Below are 17,500 nucleotides of genomic sequence, written 5' to 3' on the forward strand. Positions count from 1 at the left end.
CACCCTGACCTCCACCAGTGTTGCCACAACACCTGACCTCCACCGGTGTTTGCCACAACACCCTGACCTCCACCGGTGTTGCCACAACACCCTGACCTCCACCAGTGTTGCCACAACACCCTGACCTCCACCGGTGTTGCCACAACACCCTGACCTCCACCAGTGTTGCCACAACACCCTGACCTCCACCGGTGTTGCCACAACACCCTGACCTCCACCAGTGTTGCCACAACACCCTGACCTCCACCAGTGTTGCCACAACACCCGTGGCCTCCACCGGTGTTGCCACAACACCTGACTCCACCAGTGTTGCCACAACACCCCTGATTCCTCCACCGGTGTTTGCCACAACACCTGACCTCCACCAGTGCTGCCACAACACCCTGACCTCCACCGGTGTTGCCACAACACCTGACCTCCACCACCAGTGCTTGCCCACAAGCACCCCACTGCCTCCACCAGTGTTGCCACAACTACCTGACCTCCACCGGTGTTGCCACAACACCCTGACCTCCACCGGTGTTGCCACAACACCCTGATCTCCTCCACCAGTGTTGCCACAACACCCTGACCTCCACCGGTGTTGCCACAAGCACCCCTGGACCTCCACCAGTGTTGCCACAACACCCTGACCTCCACCGGTGTTTGCCACAACACTGACCTCCACCAGTGTTGCCACAACACCCTGACCTCCACCAGTGTTGCCACACCACCCCTGACCTCCACCTGTGTTGCCACAACACCCTGACCTCCACCAGTGTTGCCACAACACCCCTGTACTCCACCAGTGTTGCCACAACACCCTGACCTCCACCAGTGTTGACCACAACACCCCTGACCTCCACCAGTGTTGCCACAACACCCTGGACCTCCACCAGTGTTGCCACAACACCTGACCTCCACCAGTGTTGCCACAACACCCTGGCCTTTCCACCAGTGTTGCCCAACACCCTGAGCCTCTCCACCAGTGTTGCCACAACACCTGACCTCCACCAGTGTTGCCACAACACCCTGGACCTCCACCAGTGTTGCCACAACACCCTGACCTCCACCAGTGTTGCCACAACACCCTGACCTCCTCCACCAGTGTTGCCACAACCCTGGACCTCCACCAGGTGTTGCCACAACACCTGAAATCCACCAGTGTTGCCCACAAGCACCCTGACCTCCACCAGTGTTGCCACAACACCATGACCTCCACCAGTGTTGCCACAACACCCTGACCTCCACCAGTGTTGCCACAACACCCTGACCTCCACCAGTGTTGCCCACAACACCTGACCTCCACCAGTGTTGCCACAACACCCTGACCTCCACCAGTGTTGCCACAACACCCTGACCTCCACCAGTGTTGCCACAACACCCTGACCTCCACCAGTGTTGCCACAACACCCTGACCTCCACCAGTGTTGCCACAACACCCTGACCTCCACCAGTGTTGCCACAACACCCTGACCTCCACCAGTGTTGCCACAACACCCAGACCTCCACCAGTGTTGCCACAACACCCTGGCCTCCACCAGTGTTGCCACAACACCCTGGCCTCCACCAGTGTTGCCACAACACCCAGACCTCCACCAGTGTTGCCACAACACCCTGGCCTCCACCAGTGTTGCCACAACACCCTGACCTCCACCAGTGTTGCCACAACACCCTGACCTCCACCAGTGTTGCCACAACACCCTGACCTCCAGCAGTGTTGCCACAACACCCTGACCTCCACCAGTGTTGCCACAACACCCAGACCTCCACCAGTGTTGCCACAACACCCTGACCTCCAGCAGTGTTGCCACAACACCCTGACCTCCACCAGTGTTGCCACAACACCCTGACCTCCACCAGTGTTGCCACAACACCCTGACCTCCACCAGTGTTGCCACAACACCCTGACCTCCACCAGTGTTGCCACAACACCCTGACCTCCACCAGTGTTGCCACAACACCCTGACCTCCAGCAGTGTTGCCACAACACCCAGACCTCCACCAGTGTTGCCACAACACCCTGACCTCCACCAGTGTTGCCACAACACCCTGACCTCCACCAGTGTTGCCACAACACCCTGACCTCCACCAGTGTTGCCACAACACCCTGACCTCCAGCAGTGTTGCCACAACACCCAGACCTCCACCAGTGTTTCCACAACACCCTGACCTCCACCAGTGTTGCCACAACACCCTGACCTCCACCAGTGTTGCCACAACACCCTGACCTCCACCAGTGTTGCCACAACACCCTGACCTCCACCAGTGTTGCCCACAACACCTGACCTCCACCAGTGTTGCCCACAACACCCTGGACCTCCACCAGTGTTGCCACAAGCACCCTGACCTCCACCAGTGTTGCCACAACACCCCATGCCTCCACCAGTGTTGCCACAAAACCCTGACCTCCACCAGTGTTGCCACAACACCCTGACCTCCACCAGTGTTGCCACAACACCTGATCCTCCACCAGTGTTGCCACAACACCCTGACCTCCTCCACCAGTGTTGCCACAACACCCTGACCTCCACCAGTGTTGCCACAACACCTGACTCCACCAGTGTTGCCACAACACCCTGATCCTCCACCAGTGTTGCCACAACACCCTGATCCTCCACCAGTGCTTGCCACAACACCCTGACCTCCACCAGTGTTGCCACAACACCCTGACCTCCACCAGTGTTGCCACAACACCCTGACCTCCACCAGTGTTGCCACAACACCCTGACCTCCACCAGTGTTGCCACAACACCCTGACCTCCACCAGTGTTGCCACAACACCCTGACCTCCACCAGTGTTGCCACAACACCCTGGCCTCCACCAGTGTTGCCACAACACCCTGACCTCCACCAGTGTTGCCACAACACCCTGGCCTCCACCAGTGTTGCCACAACACCCTGGCCTCCACCAGTGTTGCCACAACACCCTGACCTCCACTAGTGTTGCCACAACACCCTGACCTCCACCAGTGTTGCCACAACACCCTGACCTCCACCAGTGTTGCCACAACACCCTGACCTCCACCAGTGTTGCCACAACACCCTGACCTCCACCAGTGTTGCCACAACACCCTGACCTCCAGCAGTGTTGCCACAACACCCAGACCTCCACCAGTGCTGCCACAACACCCTGACCTCCACCAGTGTTGCCACAACACCCTGACCTCCACCAGTGTTGCCACAACACCCTGACCTCCACCAGTGTTGCCACAACACCCTGACCTCCACCAGTGTTGCCACAACACCCTGGCCTCCACCAGTGTTCCCACAACACTGACCTCTCCACCAGTGTTGCCCACAACACCCTGATTCCTCCACCATTGTTGCCACAACACCTGACTCCACCAGTGTTGCCACAACACCCTGACCTCCACCAGTGTTGCCACAAGCACCCTGACCTCCACCAGTGTTGCCACAACACCCTGACCTCCACCAGTGTTGCCACAACACCCTTGCCTCCACCAGTGTTGCCACAACACCCTGACCTCCACCAGTGTTGCCACAACACCCTGACCTCCACCAGTGTTGCCACAACACCCTGACCTCCACCAGTGTTGCCACAACACCCTGACCTCCACCAGTGTTGCCACAACACCCTGGCCTCCACCAGTGTTGCCACAACACCCTGACCTCCACCAGTGTTGCCACAACACCCTGGCCTCCACCAGTGTTGCCACAACACCCTGGCCTCCACCAGTGTTGCCACAACACCCTGACCTCCACTAGTGTTGCCACAACACCCTGACCTCCACCAGTGTTGCCACAACACCCTGACCTCCACCAGTGTTGCCACAACACCCTGATCTCCACCAGTGTTGCCACAACATCCTGACCTCCACCAGTGTTGCCACAACACCCTGACCTCCAGCAGTGTTGCCACAACACCCAGACCTCCACCAGTGCTGCCACAACACCCTGACCTCCACCAGTGTTGCCACAACACCCCTGACCTCCACCAGTGTTGCCACAACACCCTGACCTCCACTAGTGTTGCCACAACACCCTGATCCTCCACCAGTGTTGCCACAACACCCTGACCTCCACCAGTGTTGCCACAACACCTGACCTCACCAGTGTTGCCACAACATCCTGACTTCCACCAGTGTTGCCACAACACCTGACCTCCAGCAGTGTTGCCACAACACCCAGACCTCCACCAGTGCTGCCACAACACCCTGACTCCACCAGTGTTGCCACAACACCCTGACCTCCACCAGTGTTGCCACAACACCCTGACCTCCACCAGTGTTGCCACAACACCCTGACCTCCTCCACCAGTGTTGCCACAACACCCTGACCTCCACCAGTGTTGCCACACAACACCCCTGACCTTCCACCAGTGTGCCACAACACCTGACCTCCACCAGTGTTGCCACAACACCCTGCCTCCACCGGTGTTGCCACAACACCCTGAAATCCACCAGTGTTGCCACAACACCCTGACCTCCACCAGTGTTGCCACAACACCATGACCTCCACCAGTGTTGCCACAACACCCTGACCTCCACCAGTGTTGCCACAACACCCTGACCTCCACCAGTGTTGCCACAACACCCTGACCTCCACCAGTGTTGCAACAACACCCTGACCTCCACCAGTGTTGCCACAACACCCTGGCCTCCACCAGTGTTGCCACAACACCCTGACCTCCACCAGTGTTGCCACAACACCCTTGCCTCCACCAGTGTTGCCACAACACCCTGACCTCCACCAGTGTTGCCACAACACCCTGACCTCCACCAGTGTTGCCAACAACTCCTAACCTCCACCAGTGTTGCCACAACACCCTGACCTCCACCAGTGTTGCCACAACACCCTGGCCTCCACCAGTGTTGCCACAACACCCTGACCTCCACTAGTGTTGCAACAACACCCTGGCCTCCACCAGTGTTGCCACAACACCCTGACCTCCACCAGTGTTGCCACAACACCCTGACCTCCACCAGTGTTGTTACAACACCCTGACCTCCAGCAGTGTTGCCACAACACCCTGACCTCCACCAGTGTTGCCACAACACCCTGACCTCCAGCAGTGTTGCCACAACACCCTGACCTCCACCAGTGTTGCCACAACACCCTGACCTCCACCAGTGTTGCCACAACACCCTGACCTCCACCAGTGTTGCCACAACCCCCTCACCTCCACCAGTGTTGCCACAACACCCTGACCTCCACCAGTGTTGCCACAACACCCTGACCTCCACCAGTGTTGCCACAACACCCTGACCTCCACCAGTGTTGCCACAACACCTGACCTCCACCAGTGTTGCCACAACACCTGACCTCCACCAGTGTTGCCACAACACTGACCTCCACCAGTGTTGCCACAACACCCTGACCTCCACCAGTGTTACACACTCCTGACCTCCATACCAGTGTTGCCCACAACACCCTGGACCTCCACCAGTGTTGCACAACACCCTGACCTCCACCAGTGTTGCCACAACACCCTGACCTCCACCAGTGCTTGCCACAACACCCGACCTCCACCAGTGTTGCCACAACCCCCTCACACTCCACCAGTGTTGCCACAACACCCTGACCTCCAACAGTGTTGCCACAACACCTGACCTCCACCAGTGTTGCCACAACACTCCGACCTCCACCAGTGTTGCCCACAACACCCCTGACCTCCACCAGTGTTGCCACAACACCCTGACCTCCACCAGTGTTGCCACAAGCACCCTGACCTCCACCAGTGTTGCCACAACACCCCTGACCTTCCACCAGTGTTGCCACAACACCCTGACCTCCACCAGTGTTGCCACAGCACCTGACCTCCACCAGTGTTGCCTACAACACCCTGACCTCTACCAGTGTTGCCACAACACCCTGACCTCCACCAGTGTTGCCACAACACCCCTGATCCTCCACCAGTGTTGCCACAACACCCTGATTCCTCCACCAGTGTTGCCACAACACCATGGACCTCCACCAGTGTTGCCACAACACCCTGACTCCACCAGTGTTGCCACAACACCCTGACCTCCACCAGTGTTGCCACAACACCCTGACCTCCATCAGTGTTGCCACAACACCCTGACCTCCACCAGTGTTGCCACAACACCCTGACCTCCACCAGTGTTGCCACAACACCCTGACCTCCACCAGTGTTGCCACAACACCCTGGCCTCCACCAGTGTTGCCACAACACCCTGGCCTCCATCAGTGTTGCCACAACACCCTGACCTCCACTAGTGTTGCCACAACACCCTGACCTCCACCAGTGTTGCCACAACACCCTGGCCTCCGCCAGTGTTGCCACAACACCCTGGCCTCCATCAGTGTTGCCACAACACCCTGACCTCCACTAGTGTTGCCACAACACCCTGACCTCCACCAGTGTTGCCACAACACCCTGACCTCAACTAGTGTTGCCACAACACCCTGACCTCCACCAGCGTTGCCACAACACCCTGACCTCCACATGTGTTGCCACGACACCCTGACCTCCACCAGTGTTGCAACAACACCCTGGCCTCCACAAGTGTTGCCACAACACCATGACCTCCACCAGTGTTGGCACAACACCCTGACCTCCACCAGTGTTGCCACAAAACCCTGACCTCCACAAGTGTTGCCACAACACCCTGACCTCCACAAGTTTTGCCACAACATCCTGACCTCCACCAGTGTTGATACAACACCCTGACCTCCACCAATGTTGCCACAACACCCTGACCTCCACCAGTGTTTCCTCAATACCCTGACCTCCACCAGTGTTGCCACAACACCCTGATTTCCACCAGTGTTGCCACAACAACCTGACCTCCACCAGTGTTGCCACAACACCCTGACCTCCACCAGTGTTGCCACAACACCCTGGCCTCCACCAGTGTTTCCATAACACCCTGACCTCCACCAGTGTTGCCACAACACCCTGACCTCCACCAGTGTTGCCACAACACCCTGACCTCTACCAGTGTTGCCACAATACCCTGACCTCCACCAGTGTTGCCACAACACCCTGACCTCCACCATTGTTGCCACAACACCCTGACCTCCACCAGTGTTGCAACAACACCCTGACCTCCACCAGTGTTGCCACAACACCCTGACCTCCACCAGTGTTGCCACAACACCCTGTCCTCCACCAGCGTTGCCTCAACACCCTGACCTCCACCAGTGTTGCCATAACACCCTGACCTCCACCAGTGTTGCCACAACACCCTGACCTCCACCAGTGTTTCCACAACCCCCTGACCTCCACCATTCTTGCCACAACACCATGACCTCCACCAGTGTTACCACAACACCCTGACCTCCACCAGTGTTGCCACAACACCCTGACTTCCACCAGTGTTTCCCAACACCCTGACCTCCACCAGTGTTGCCACAACACCCTGACCTCCACCAGTGTTGCCACAACACCCTGACCTCCACCAGTGTTGCCACAACACCCTGACTTCCACCAGTGTTGTCACAACACCCTGACCTTCACCAGTGTTGCCACAACACCCTGACCTCCACCAGTGTTGCCAAAACACCCTGGCCTCCACCAGTGTTGCCACAACACCCTGGCCTCCACAAGTGTTGCCACAACACCATGGCCTCCAGCAGTGTTGGCACAACACCCAGACCTCCACCAGTGTTGCCACAAAACCCTGACCTCCACCAGTGTTGCCACAACACCCTGACCTCCACAAGTTTTGCCACAGCACCCTGACCTCCACCAGTGTTGCCACAACACCCTGACCTCCACCAGAGAGTTGCCACAACACCCTGACCTCTTCCAGTGTTTCCACAATACCCTGACCTCCACCAGAGAGTTGCCACAACACCCTGACCTCCACCAGTGTTGCCACAACACCCTGACCTCCACCAGTGTTGCCACAACACCCTGACCTCCACCACAGTGTTGCCACAACAAATTGACCCCAACCAGTGTTACCACAACGGTCTGACCTCCACAAATTTTGCCACAACGCCCTGACCTCCACCACAGTGTTGTCACAACACCATGACCTCCACCACAGTGTTGCCACCAAACCTTGACTACCAGAGAGTTGCCACAACACCCTGAGCTCCACCACAGTGTTGCTACCACATCCTGACCTCCACCAGAGAGTTGCCACAACACCCTGAGCTCCACCACAGTGTTGCCAGAAGACCCTTACCTCAACCACAGTGTTGCCACAACACTCTGACCTCCCCAGAACAAAGTTTCCACAACACCTTGACCTCCACAAGAGTGTTGCCACCTCACCTTGACCTCCACCACAGTGTTGCAACAACACGCTTATCTCCACCATAGTGTTGCCACTGCATCCTGAACTCCACCAGTGTTGCCACAACACCCTGAGCTCCACTACATTGTTGCCACAACACCTTGACCTCCACCACAGTGTTGCCACAACACGCTGACTTTCACCACAGGTTGCCACCACACCTTGGCCTCCACCACAGTGTAGCCACACTACCCTGATCTCAACCACAGTGTTGCCACAGCACTCTGACCTCAAACATAGTACTGCCACAACATCCTGACGTCTACTACAGTGTTGCCACAACACCCTGTCCTCCATCGCAGTGTTGCCACGGCACCATGACCACCCCAGAACAATGTTGCCATAACACCATGACCTCCACAGAACAGTGATGCTACAATACAATGACCACTACCGAGTTGCCACAACACCATGACCTTCCCAGAACAGTGTTGCCACAACACAATGACTTTCCCAGAGCAGTGTTGCCACAACATCATGACCACCCCAGAACAATGTTGCCACACCACAATGACCTCCACCACAGTGTTGCCGCAACACCATGACCTCCCCAGAACAGTGTTGCCACAACGCCTTGACCTCCCAAGAACAGTGTTGCCACAACACCCTAACCTCCACCTAACAGTGTTGCCACAACACCCTAACCTCCACCTAACAGTGTTGCCACAACACCTTGATCTCCACATAACAGTGTTGCCACAACACCCTGACCTCCACATAACAGTGTTGCCACAACACCCTGACCTCCACATAACAGTGTTGCCAAAACACCCTAACCTCCACAGAACAGTGTTGCCACAACACCCTAGCCTCCACCTAATAGTGTTGCCACAACACTGCCCTTCACAGAGCAGTGTTGCCACAACGCCCTGACCTCCAATCCCCCCCACCTCTAATTTTTCCCCGTCTCCTCCCACAGCTGTGAGCGCATCGGACGGAGTGAGAGAAGCTACGGTTGGGACGGACCACACCTCTCCCACACCCACACCACAGACCCCAGCCACTGACTACTACTCCCACAGTACCCCGGACATCAAGGGGGGCATGGAGCATGCCCCCAGTCCGCTGGAGGTACACCAGGAGTCCTTCCCAGGACGGGTATCAGCTACCGAGCCATACATTGATCCCGCTACCCCGCTGAAGGTCCGCGCCTATGCTGGCACCACTGCCTTCATACCCTGCATTGTAAATAACCTCGGCCAACGCTCGGTGAGTGAGAGAGAGAGAGAGAGTGAGAGAGAGAGAGAGAGAGAGAGAGAGAGAGAGAGAGAGAGAGAGAGTTGAGAGAGAGAGAGAGAGAGAGAGAGAGAGAGAGAGAGAGAGAGAGAGAGAGAGAGAGAGAGAGAGAGAGAGAGAGAGAGAGAGATCATTCATTCCTAGAATGACTCAAGTCTTGAACATGTTCGTACAGCATAACTACATCAGCAAAATAAAGTCAGTTGACCAAATGAAACTGCTGGACCACAGATGGCTCCAACCTCATTTTTTTTTATCCCTGAGACAGTGATTAAATGCACTAAAAAATTCGTAAGTTAGTTTCGTTTTTTGTTGTTTTTTTTGCAAGGAGAAATTTTAACATACACGAATTGATAAGTAAAAAAAATACGTGTCTTTCATACAGCCATTAGTAAAAAAAGAATTTTCAGCATCATAAGGGCGATTTTCACATTGTTGTCTGCTTTGCCATGGACCGTACTTACTCATACATAGCTGGATGCTATGTAGACACGTCTACATATCTTATATAGATAGACAAATCCAAGGCACACCTGCATTAGACATGCAACCATGTCTAATGGCTGTCTTAAAGTCTCACTAAGTTACATACGTATTTATACCATCATAAGGGCAATTATCAACTTGACAATTATGCAATATATGGGAATCTTCATTAAGGAAATGTTTCGCCTCACAATGGCTTCATCAGTCCAATACAAAGTAGAGAGAGGGTGAGGAAAGGAGGAGTTTGAGGTAATCAGTCCCTCAGCCTGGAATAAATGTGTTCAGTCCATCACCCTGGTAGGAAGTACAGCATATGGCCGGAAAAGTGAATTATATACTATAGCCAGGTGAGCGGAAGCAGGAAGAGGCGGGATCACAGCGGAACCATCCACTAGTCGAAGTAGGTCTTCGTCCGAAGGTTGGACAAGTGTTGAAGAATTCCTTGTGTCAAGATCCCATGACGTTGCAGTGTCTGACAGATGTGATAAATGGTTTTGAAAACCCACAAGTTGATGATTGATTCCCATATGTTGCATACGTGTCTCAGTCTTCAACTTGTAGGTTTTCAAAACCACTTATCAAATTTTCAACTTGTTTGTTTTTCCATGGACCGTACTTACTCCTACATAGCATCCAGCTTATATACACAGCCAAATCCAAGGTATTCCTGCATTTCTTACATATACAACCACATCCAAGAGCTGCCTGCATGTCTCACATAGCCAGCTATGTCCAAAGCAAGCTTCTATGTCTTATATTGCTAGCTTTGTACAAGTAATTTCTTCATTTCTTCCATTACCAGTCTTTTACATTGCCTGCCTGCATATCTAACAGAGACACCCATATCCGCGGCACGTCTCCATGTCTCAAGTAGCCAGTCACGTATAAGCCATGTCCCAGCGTCGTCACTTATTTACGACAGGGACGGCAGGCTACTTATCTTCCCACATCATCCTAATATCCGCCTTGAAGACACTCTGATAACATCAAAGCAGTTTGTTTATGGCCACTGGCACAGCGATGTTATCTTGTAATGAATTAAAGGACCACGTTAGGCACTGTAGTGGTGCCACATGTGTAGTATTGCAGTGCCACATGTGTGATATCTGCTGAGAATGCATTTTAATCCCTAAACTAGGGTTTAAAATATTCCTGACAGGTAGCGAACAGGTAACGAACAGGTAGCGAACAGGTAGCATGCAACCTTAATGACCCTCGTGCAGTCGAAAGGCTTCAGACCTTCCTTCTCCACCTAAAAGAAGCAAACTTCCATAGTCAAAGTTGTGAAAATTCAGTGAATCAACAGTATTATCAAGTTTCCGAACACAGGAACAGCTGTCTCGCTCGCACACGAGAACAGTTCTGCTGTAGCAGAATGTTTCAAATGTTAGTAAGTAAGTAAGTAAGTTTATTCAGGTATACACAAATACAATTACATAGAATTATCATACATAGCAGCATATGTGTAGAGAACCTGGGATAACCCAAAAAAGTCAGACAGAGTGACTTATTTCGTATGTAAGATACACACACACACACACACACACACACACACACACATTATATATATATAAATATATATATATATATATATATATATATATATATATATATATATATATATATATATATATATATATATATGTGTGTGTGTGTGTGTGTGTGTGTGTTTATGAGACAGAAAAAGACAACAACAATCCTACCATCATGTAAAACAATTACAGGCTTTCGTTTTACAGTCAATTGGCAGGACGATAATATATACATATACATACACATACACACGCATGCATACATACATACATACACACATACATACATACATACATACATACATACATACATACATACATACATACATACATACAGCGGGCAGGTATAACAGGAAAGGGATCAGGGAATACCTAACAGAAAGGAAACAACAAGTGATGATACTTGACAAGGTGTCAGAGTGGGCGCCTGTGACGAGCAAGGTTCTACAAGGGTCACTCCTAGGGCCAATGCTGTTTCTGGTACATGTGAATGACATGACGGAAGGGCTAGATTTAGAGGTGTTTGCAATGTGAGGCTAATGCGGAAAATTCACGCGAACGAAGATCAGGCAGGACTACACAGGAATGTGGACAGGCTGCAACCCTTTTCCCAACAATTGGCTCCTGGAGTTTACCTAACCAAGTGTAAAGTCACGGGGAAGGTTAAAGAAGCCCGTAGACGGAGTACAGGCTAGAGGGGCCAAAGGCTGCAAACTTCACTATAGGAAAAGGATCTTGGGGTGAATATCTTTCCGAGCACATCTCCTAAGGCCCACATCAACGAAATAACTGCTGCAGCATATGGGCGCCTGGCAAACTTAGGAATAGCGTTTCGACACCTGAGTAAGCAGTCCTTCAAGATACTATACACTGTGTACATCAGGTCTATATTGGAGTATGCAGCACCAGTTTGGAACCCACACCTGGTCACGCACGTTAAGAAATTGGAAGTGCAAAGGTTTGCAACAAGACTAGTCCCGGAGCTAAGGGGCATGTCCTGCGAGGAGAGGTTAAGAGAAATGAACCTAACAACACTGGAGGACAGGAGGGATACGGGAGACATGATAAACAACATATAAAATACTGAGAGGAATTGATAAGGTGGATAGAGACAGGATGTTTGAGAGATGGGACACAGTAACAAGGGATTACAAATGGAAGACTCAGATGACCCACAAGGATGTTAGGAAGTATTTCTTCATCCATAAAGTTTTCAGGAAGTGCAGCAATTTGGAGAGTGATATAGCGGAGGCAGGCTCTATACATAGCTTTAAGAATAGGTACGATAATGCTAATGGAGCTGGGAGAGAGTGAACCTAGTAGCAACCAGCGAAGAGGCGGGGCCAGGAGCTTTGAATCGACCCCTACAACCACAAATAGGTAAGTACATACATACATACGTACATACATACATACATACATGCATACATACATGCATACATACATACATACATACATACATACATACATACATACATACATACATACATACATAACATGCATTGCATACATACATTCTTAACTGCATATACACATAAAGACTTACAGATATACAGACATATCTACCTACATGACAGACAGACGTACAAAGCCCCTTCATTTAGCTCTTGTAGTTAATTATTCAGTATTTAAACCTTCAATAATTCAGCTGGTGCTCACTCGTCCACCTGTAAGGTTGAAAAACCTGAGAGCAGTAATAAAAAATACTAGACTTTCCTCTCTCTCTCTCTCTCTCTCTCTCTCTCTCTCTCTCTCTCTCTCTCTCGTACACACACACACACACACACACACACACACACACACACACACACGCACACACACACACACACACACGGGGTAAGAGTGGACAGACAGACATTGAAAGAGAAGAAGAAAAAACATTAATATAAGAACTCGGGTTTTCTAAGTGAAACTCGTACTAAGAAGAGACCTGAAGAAGACCTTGAAGACATCTTAATCCAGACTTCTGAACACACTGAGGATGTTTACTCCACTGAACGTCAACTTACACACGAGACGAAAGGATAAAAAAAGAGTTGTTTATTTTACGAGTTGTAGATGCAGTAGAAACGTTATACGCAAAGCTGATAAACGTGGGAATTTTTTTTAAGCGCAGATACAGTACTAGGGAAGTTTAGGGGAGTGCAAAGTACTAGGGGATGTTTAGGGGGAAAAAACGCAAAATAATCTTAGTAACGAATTTCATCTCTTTCAGAGTTACAGATCACTGTAATATATTGCCTTTGGAAAATGAAAAGAGGAGACATATCCACGAAACGATTCATTTAAGATGAAGATCACGGATTCCTTTATTTGTTTTTTCCAGGCTCGGTGGCCTGGTGGCTAAAGCTCCCGCTTCACACACGGAGGGCCCGGGTTCGATTCCCGGCGGGTGGAAACATTTCGACACGTTTCCTTACACCTGTTGTCCTGTTCACCTAGCAGCAAATAGGTACCTGGGTGTTAGTCGGCTGGTGTGGGTCGCATCCTGGGGGACAAGATTAAGGACCCCAATGGAAATAAGTTAGACAGTCCTCGATGACGCACTGACTTTCTTGGGTTATCCTGGGTGGCTAACCCTCCGGGGTTAAAAATCCGAACGAAATCTTATCTTATCTTATCTTAACTGTAGATCTGCTGGAGACGGGATGATCACACTACCTCTCACCCCCAGATGGAATTAAATGACTTACCCATTAGGACTGTTCAGTGACATTCTGACGAAATAGACGCTATACACTTGTGTCTTATTCGTCAGAACTCATCCTTCTATATTGTGCTACACTCCTCACGTTATACACTCATCACGTTATGTATTCTTTACGTTAGGACGGATAAATGAATTCTGAATATCGATTTGAATAATACATTCAAACATGTTTTGCCTCTCGTAAAGACACACAGATGGATGTACACGGAATCCTTCCTTCGCAACGTTTCGTCCAATGCAGTGGACATTATCATAGCATAAGCAGAAGTTTGCAGCTATAGCTATATCGTACCATGACCTGTCCACGTTTTGCCCGTCTGTACCTGTATGAGACGAGATATACACTTTGCGTCTCGCTATCGGTATTTCGCTTTCGGTGTTTTTCGTATATTCAAGAACGTACCAAATCCACCGGTACTTCTAGAGATGACTGGGATGGTTTTATATGTAACTCTCTCCTGCTTTTTCGAAATACATGTAATACTCAAAATATACCATAATATTCTCTCTTATTTTTAGTATGTCGCAGCGTGAGGAAATAAGTAAGTTGTAGTAGTGGTAGTACTAGTAGTAGTTGTAGTAGTGGTAATAATAGTAGTAGTAGCAGCAGCAGCAGCAGCAGTAACAGTAATAATACAAGCAGTAGCAGAAGCAGCAGCAGTAGTAGTAGTAGTAGTGGTAGTATTAGTAGTAGTAGCGGTAGTATTAGTAGTAGTAACGGTAGTATTAGTAGTAGTAGTGGTAGTATTAGTAGTAGTAACGGTAGTATTAGTAGTAGTAGTGGTAGTATTGGTATTAGTAGTGGTAGAATTATTATTAGTAGTAGTAACAGCAGCAGCAGTAGTGGTGGTAGTAGTAGTAGTAGTAGTAGTAGTTGTAGTATGAGAAGTAAATAGTAGTAGTACTAGTTACAGTATTAGTTATAGAGATAGTAAAATACGTAGTGCTAGTAGTAGTAGTAGTAGTAATAGTAGTAGTGGTAGTAGTAGTGGTAGTAGAAATAATAATTACAGTAATAATAACAGCAGTAGTAGAAGCAGCAGCAATAAAATAATATTAAACGTTACTTTGTATTAGTGACATCCTGTCCACAAAGAGGACTTTGTGGACAGGATGATAAATATGACACATGTGCTGCATCTGGGAGTTTTTATTTATGAATAAAGATCCTGAAATGTTGCTCACGTGTTTGTCTGGAGATGTGGAAAGATTCCAGTGGTTAACCTGCACGTAGGAGTAGATTTCAGAAGAACTATGAGCGACGCATTTATACATAAAATTAGACAGGCCATTGCAGACATCACAAAACGAAGGAAGGTCGTGAAATACGAATTTGTTATGTCTACAATGGATAACAAGTACCCGTCACGACTCTGAGTCAAGAGATGATTTGGCTATCTAGTCCTAATCCCTTATTCTTATTTGTAATGCACTTGTTAATGATGGGAATTACCCTCTCTCAACCTGCAGCAGGTCTGAGACTTGCGTCAACTATTAAAGCTACCAGGAGTTAAAAAAACTGACTCAGTGTCAGTGGAGAAGATCAGTGGCCCGTCTGGACGTTTAAACTAGCTTCTAAGAGTAGCACAAGAAAAGTCAACAATTCGGAGACTATGGAAGACTTTAGTGGACATTCTCGGTGACTTGGGAGAACACACACAAGAATCGGATCCTCAGACTGAGGGAGATTGGATAAATGTGATTTGTAGAAGGTCCGAATCGGAGCGAAACGTCAACTTAAGCTTCTCTCTCTCTTATATGTAAGGATTATTTGTAAAATTTCGAGGGGGGGGGGAGATGATAAAATCACGGATAAAAAAGAAAACACGAAGAGGAAGAAAAATAGAATGTCTAAGAGGAAAAATGTACATAGATCTAGCTGATGGAACCAATAACACGAAAAACAAAAGTGAAATGCATGTTGTACAGGGAATTGTGAATATTAGGGTGTATGACCAACGTGTGCCATACACAAAGGCATAAACTAATTCCAGACTGATCAAAACAATGGCAGAGAGAAGTGGCGTTATGTGAACTGTACAAGTAAAAAAAAAAGATATCAGACCTGTTGTGCTATCTTAGTCACAAAAGATAGGCTGTAGTTAGCGATAAGCAGATAGTTTCAACGTAGCCTCAAGGCCTTTTACAATTAGCCTTTCCCGTCTACTCTGCCTCTCTCTCTCACTGCTATTACTCCCTGGCCACCGACTCCCCCAGTATGTATCTTATCTGCCTCTGGGGTTTTCGTAGCCTCTGCCTTAAGTCTTTTTATCTTCGGGACTGGTTCAGTCTTCGTGGCTCGCCCAAGTCAGGTCGTTCCTCGGAGAGGTCAGGTCAAGTCCTTCGAAAGTCAGGTCAAGTTCTTCAACGGTAACTTCAAGACGCACTTACTGACAAAGACAAGGTTGGTAAAGTACGGTACGGTTTGTGAGTCACAACCGGCCTCCAAGTAATACTACCTGACCTCCAAGTAATATCATCTGGCCTCCAAGTAATACCATCCGGCCTCCATGTAATACCATCCGGCCTCCAAGTAATATCATCCGGCCTCCAAGTAATACCATCCGGCCTCCAGGTAATACCATCCGGCCTCCAGATAATACTATCCGACCTCCAAATAATACTATCCAGCCTCCAAGTAATACTCTCCAGTCTCCACGTAATACTATTCGGCCTCCAGGCAATACTATCCGGCTGGCCACTGTAAAATCGCACCATTTTTTCGGTATTTGAAAGGGCAACCTAATCGAAACTAATCTAATCTACCCTAACTTAACGTAACCTAACCTAACTTAACGTAACCTAACCTACCCTTACCTAACCTAACCTAACCTAACTTACCCTAACCTAACCTACCATAACCTATTCTAACCTTACCTAACCTAACCTGACCTAACCAACCTAGCCTAACCTAGTCTAACCTCACCTAACCTAGTCTAACCTAACCTAACCTAACCTAGTCTAACCTTATCTAACCTAACCTAACCAACCCAACCTTACCAAACCTGCCCTTGCCTAACCTAACCTAACTGACCCTAAGCTAACTTAACCTACTCAACCTATTCTAACCTAACCTAACCTCACCTCACCTAACCTAACCCAACCTAACCTAAACCTAACGAAGTCTAACCTAACCTATTCTAACCTGACTTAACCTAACCTAACCGAACCATATCTAAACTCAAACTAAAAATACAATGATCCCGTATATATGTATGTCGTGCCGAATAGGCAGAACTTGCGATCTTGGCTTAAATAGCAACGCTCATCTTGCCATATAAGACAAGCGAAAATTTGTGTATGCAATAATTTCGCCAAAATCATTC

General features: G+C 49.8%; 1 protein-coding gene across 1 annotated transcript in view; it reads left to right on the forward strand.

Annotated features, from left to right (window-relative positions):
• The window catches only part of LOC128696079 (zwei Ig domain protein zig-8-like), a 262,329-nt gene that overhangs the window by 173,986 nt on the left and 70,843 nt on the right, over positions 1-17,500 (forward strand). The window contains exon 3 of the mRNA XM_053787127.2: positions 9,130-9,419. Within this exon, the coding sequence (XP_053643102.1) occupies positions 9,130-9,419 (290 nt within the window). The remainder of the gene's footprint in view (positions 1-9,129; positions 9,420-17,500) is intronic.

This window comes from Cherax quadricarinatus, chromosome 48 (genome assembly GCF_038502225.1).
Source record: "Cherax quadricarinatus isolate ZL_2023a chromosome 48, ASM3850222v1, whole genome shotgun sequence".
Taxonomy (NCBI): domain Eukaryota; kingdom Metazoa; phylum Arthropoda; class Malacostraca; order Decapoda; family Parastacidae; genus Cherax; species Cherax quadricarinatus.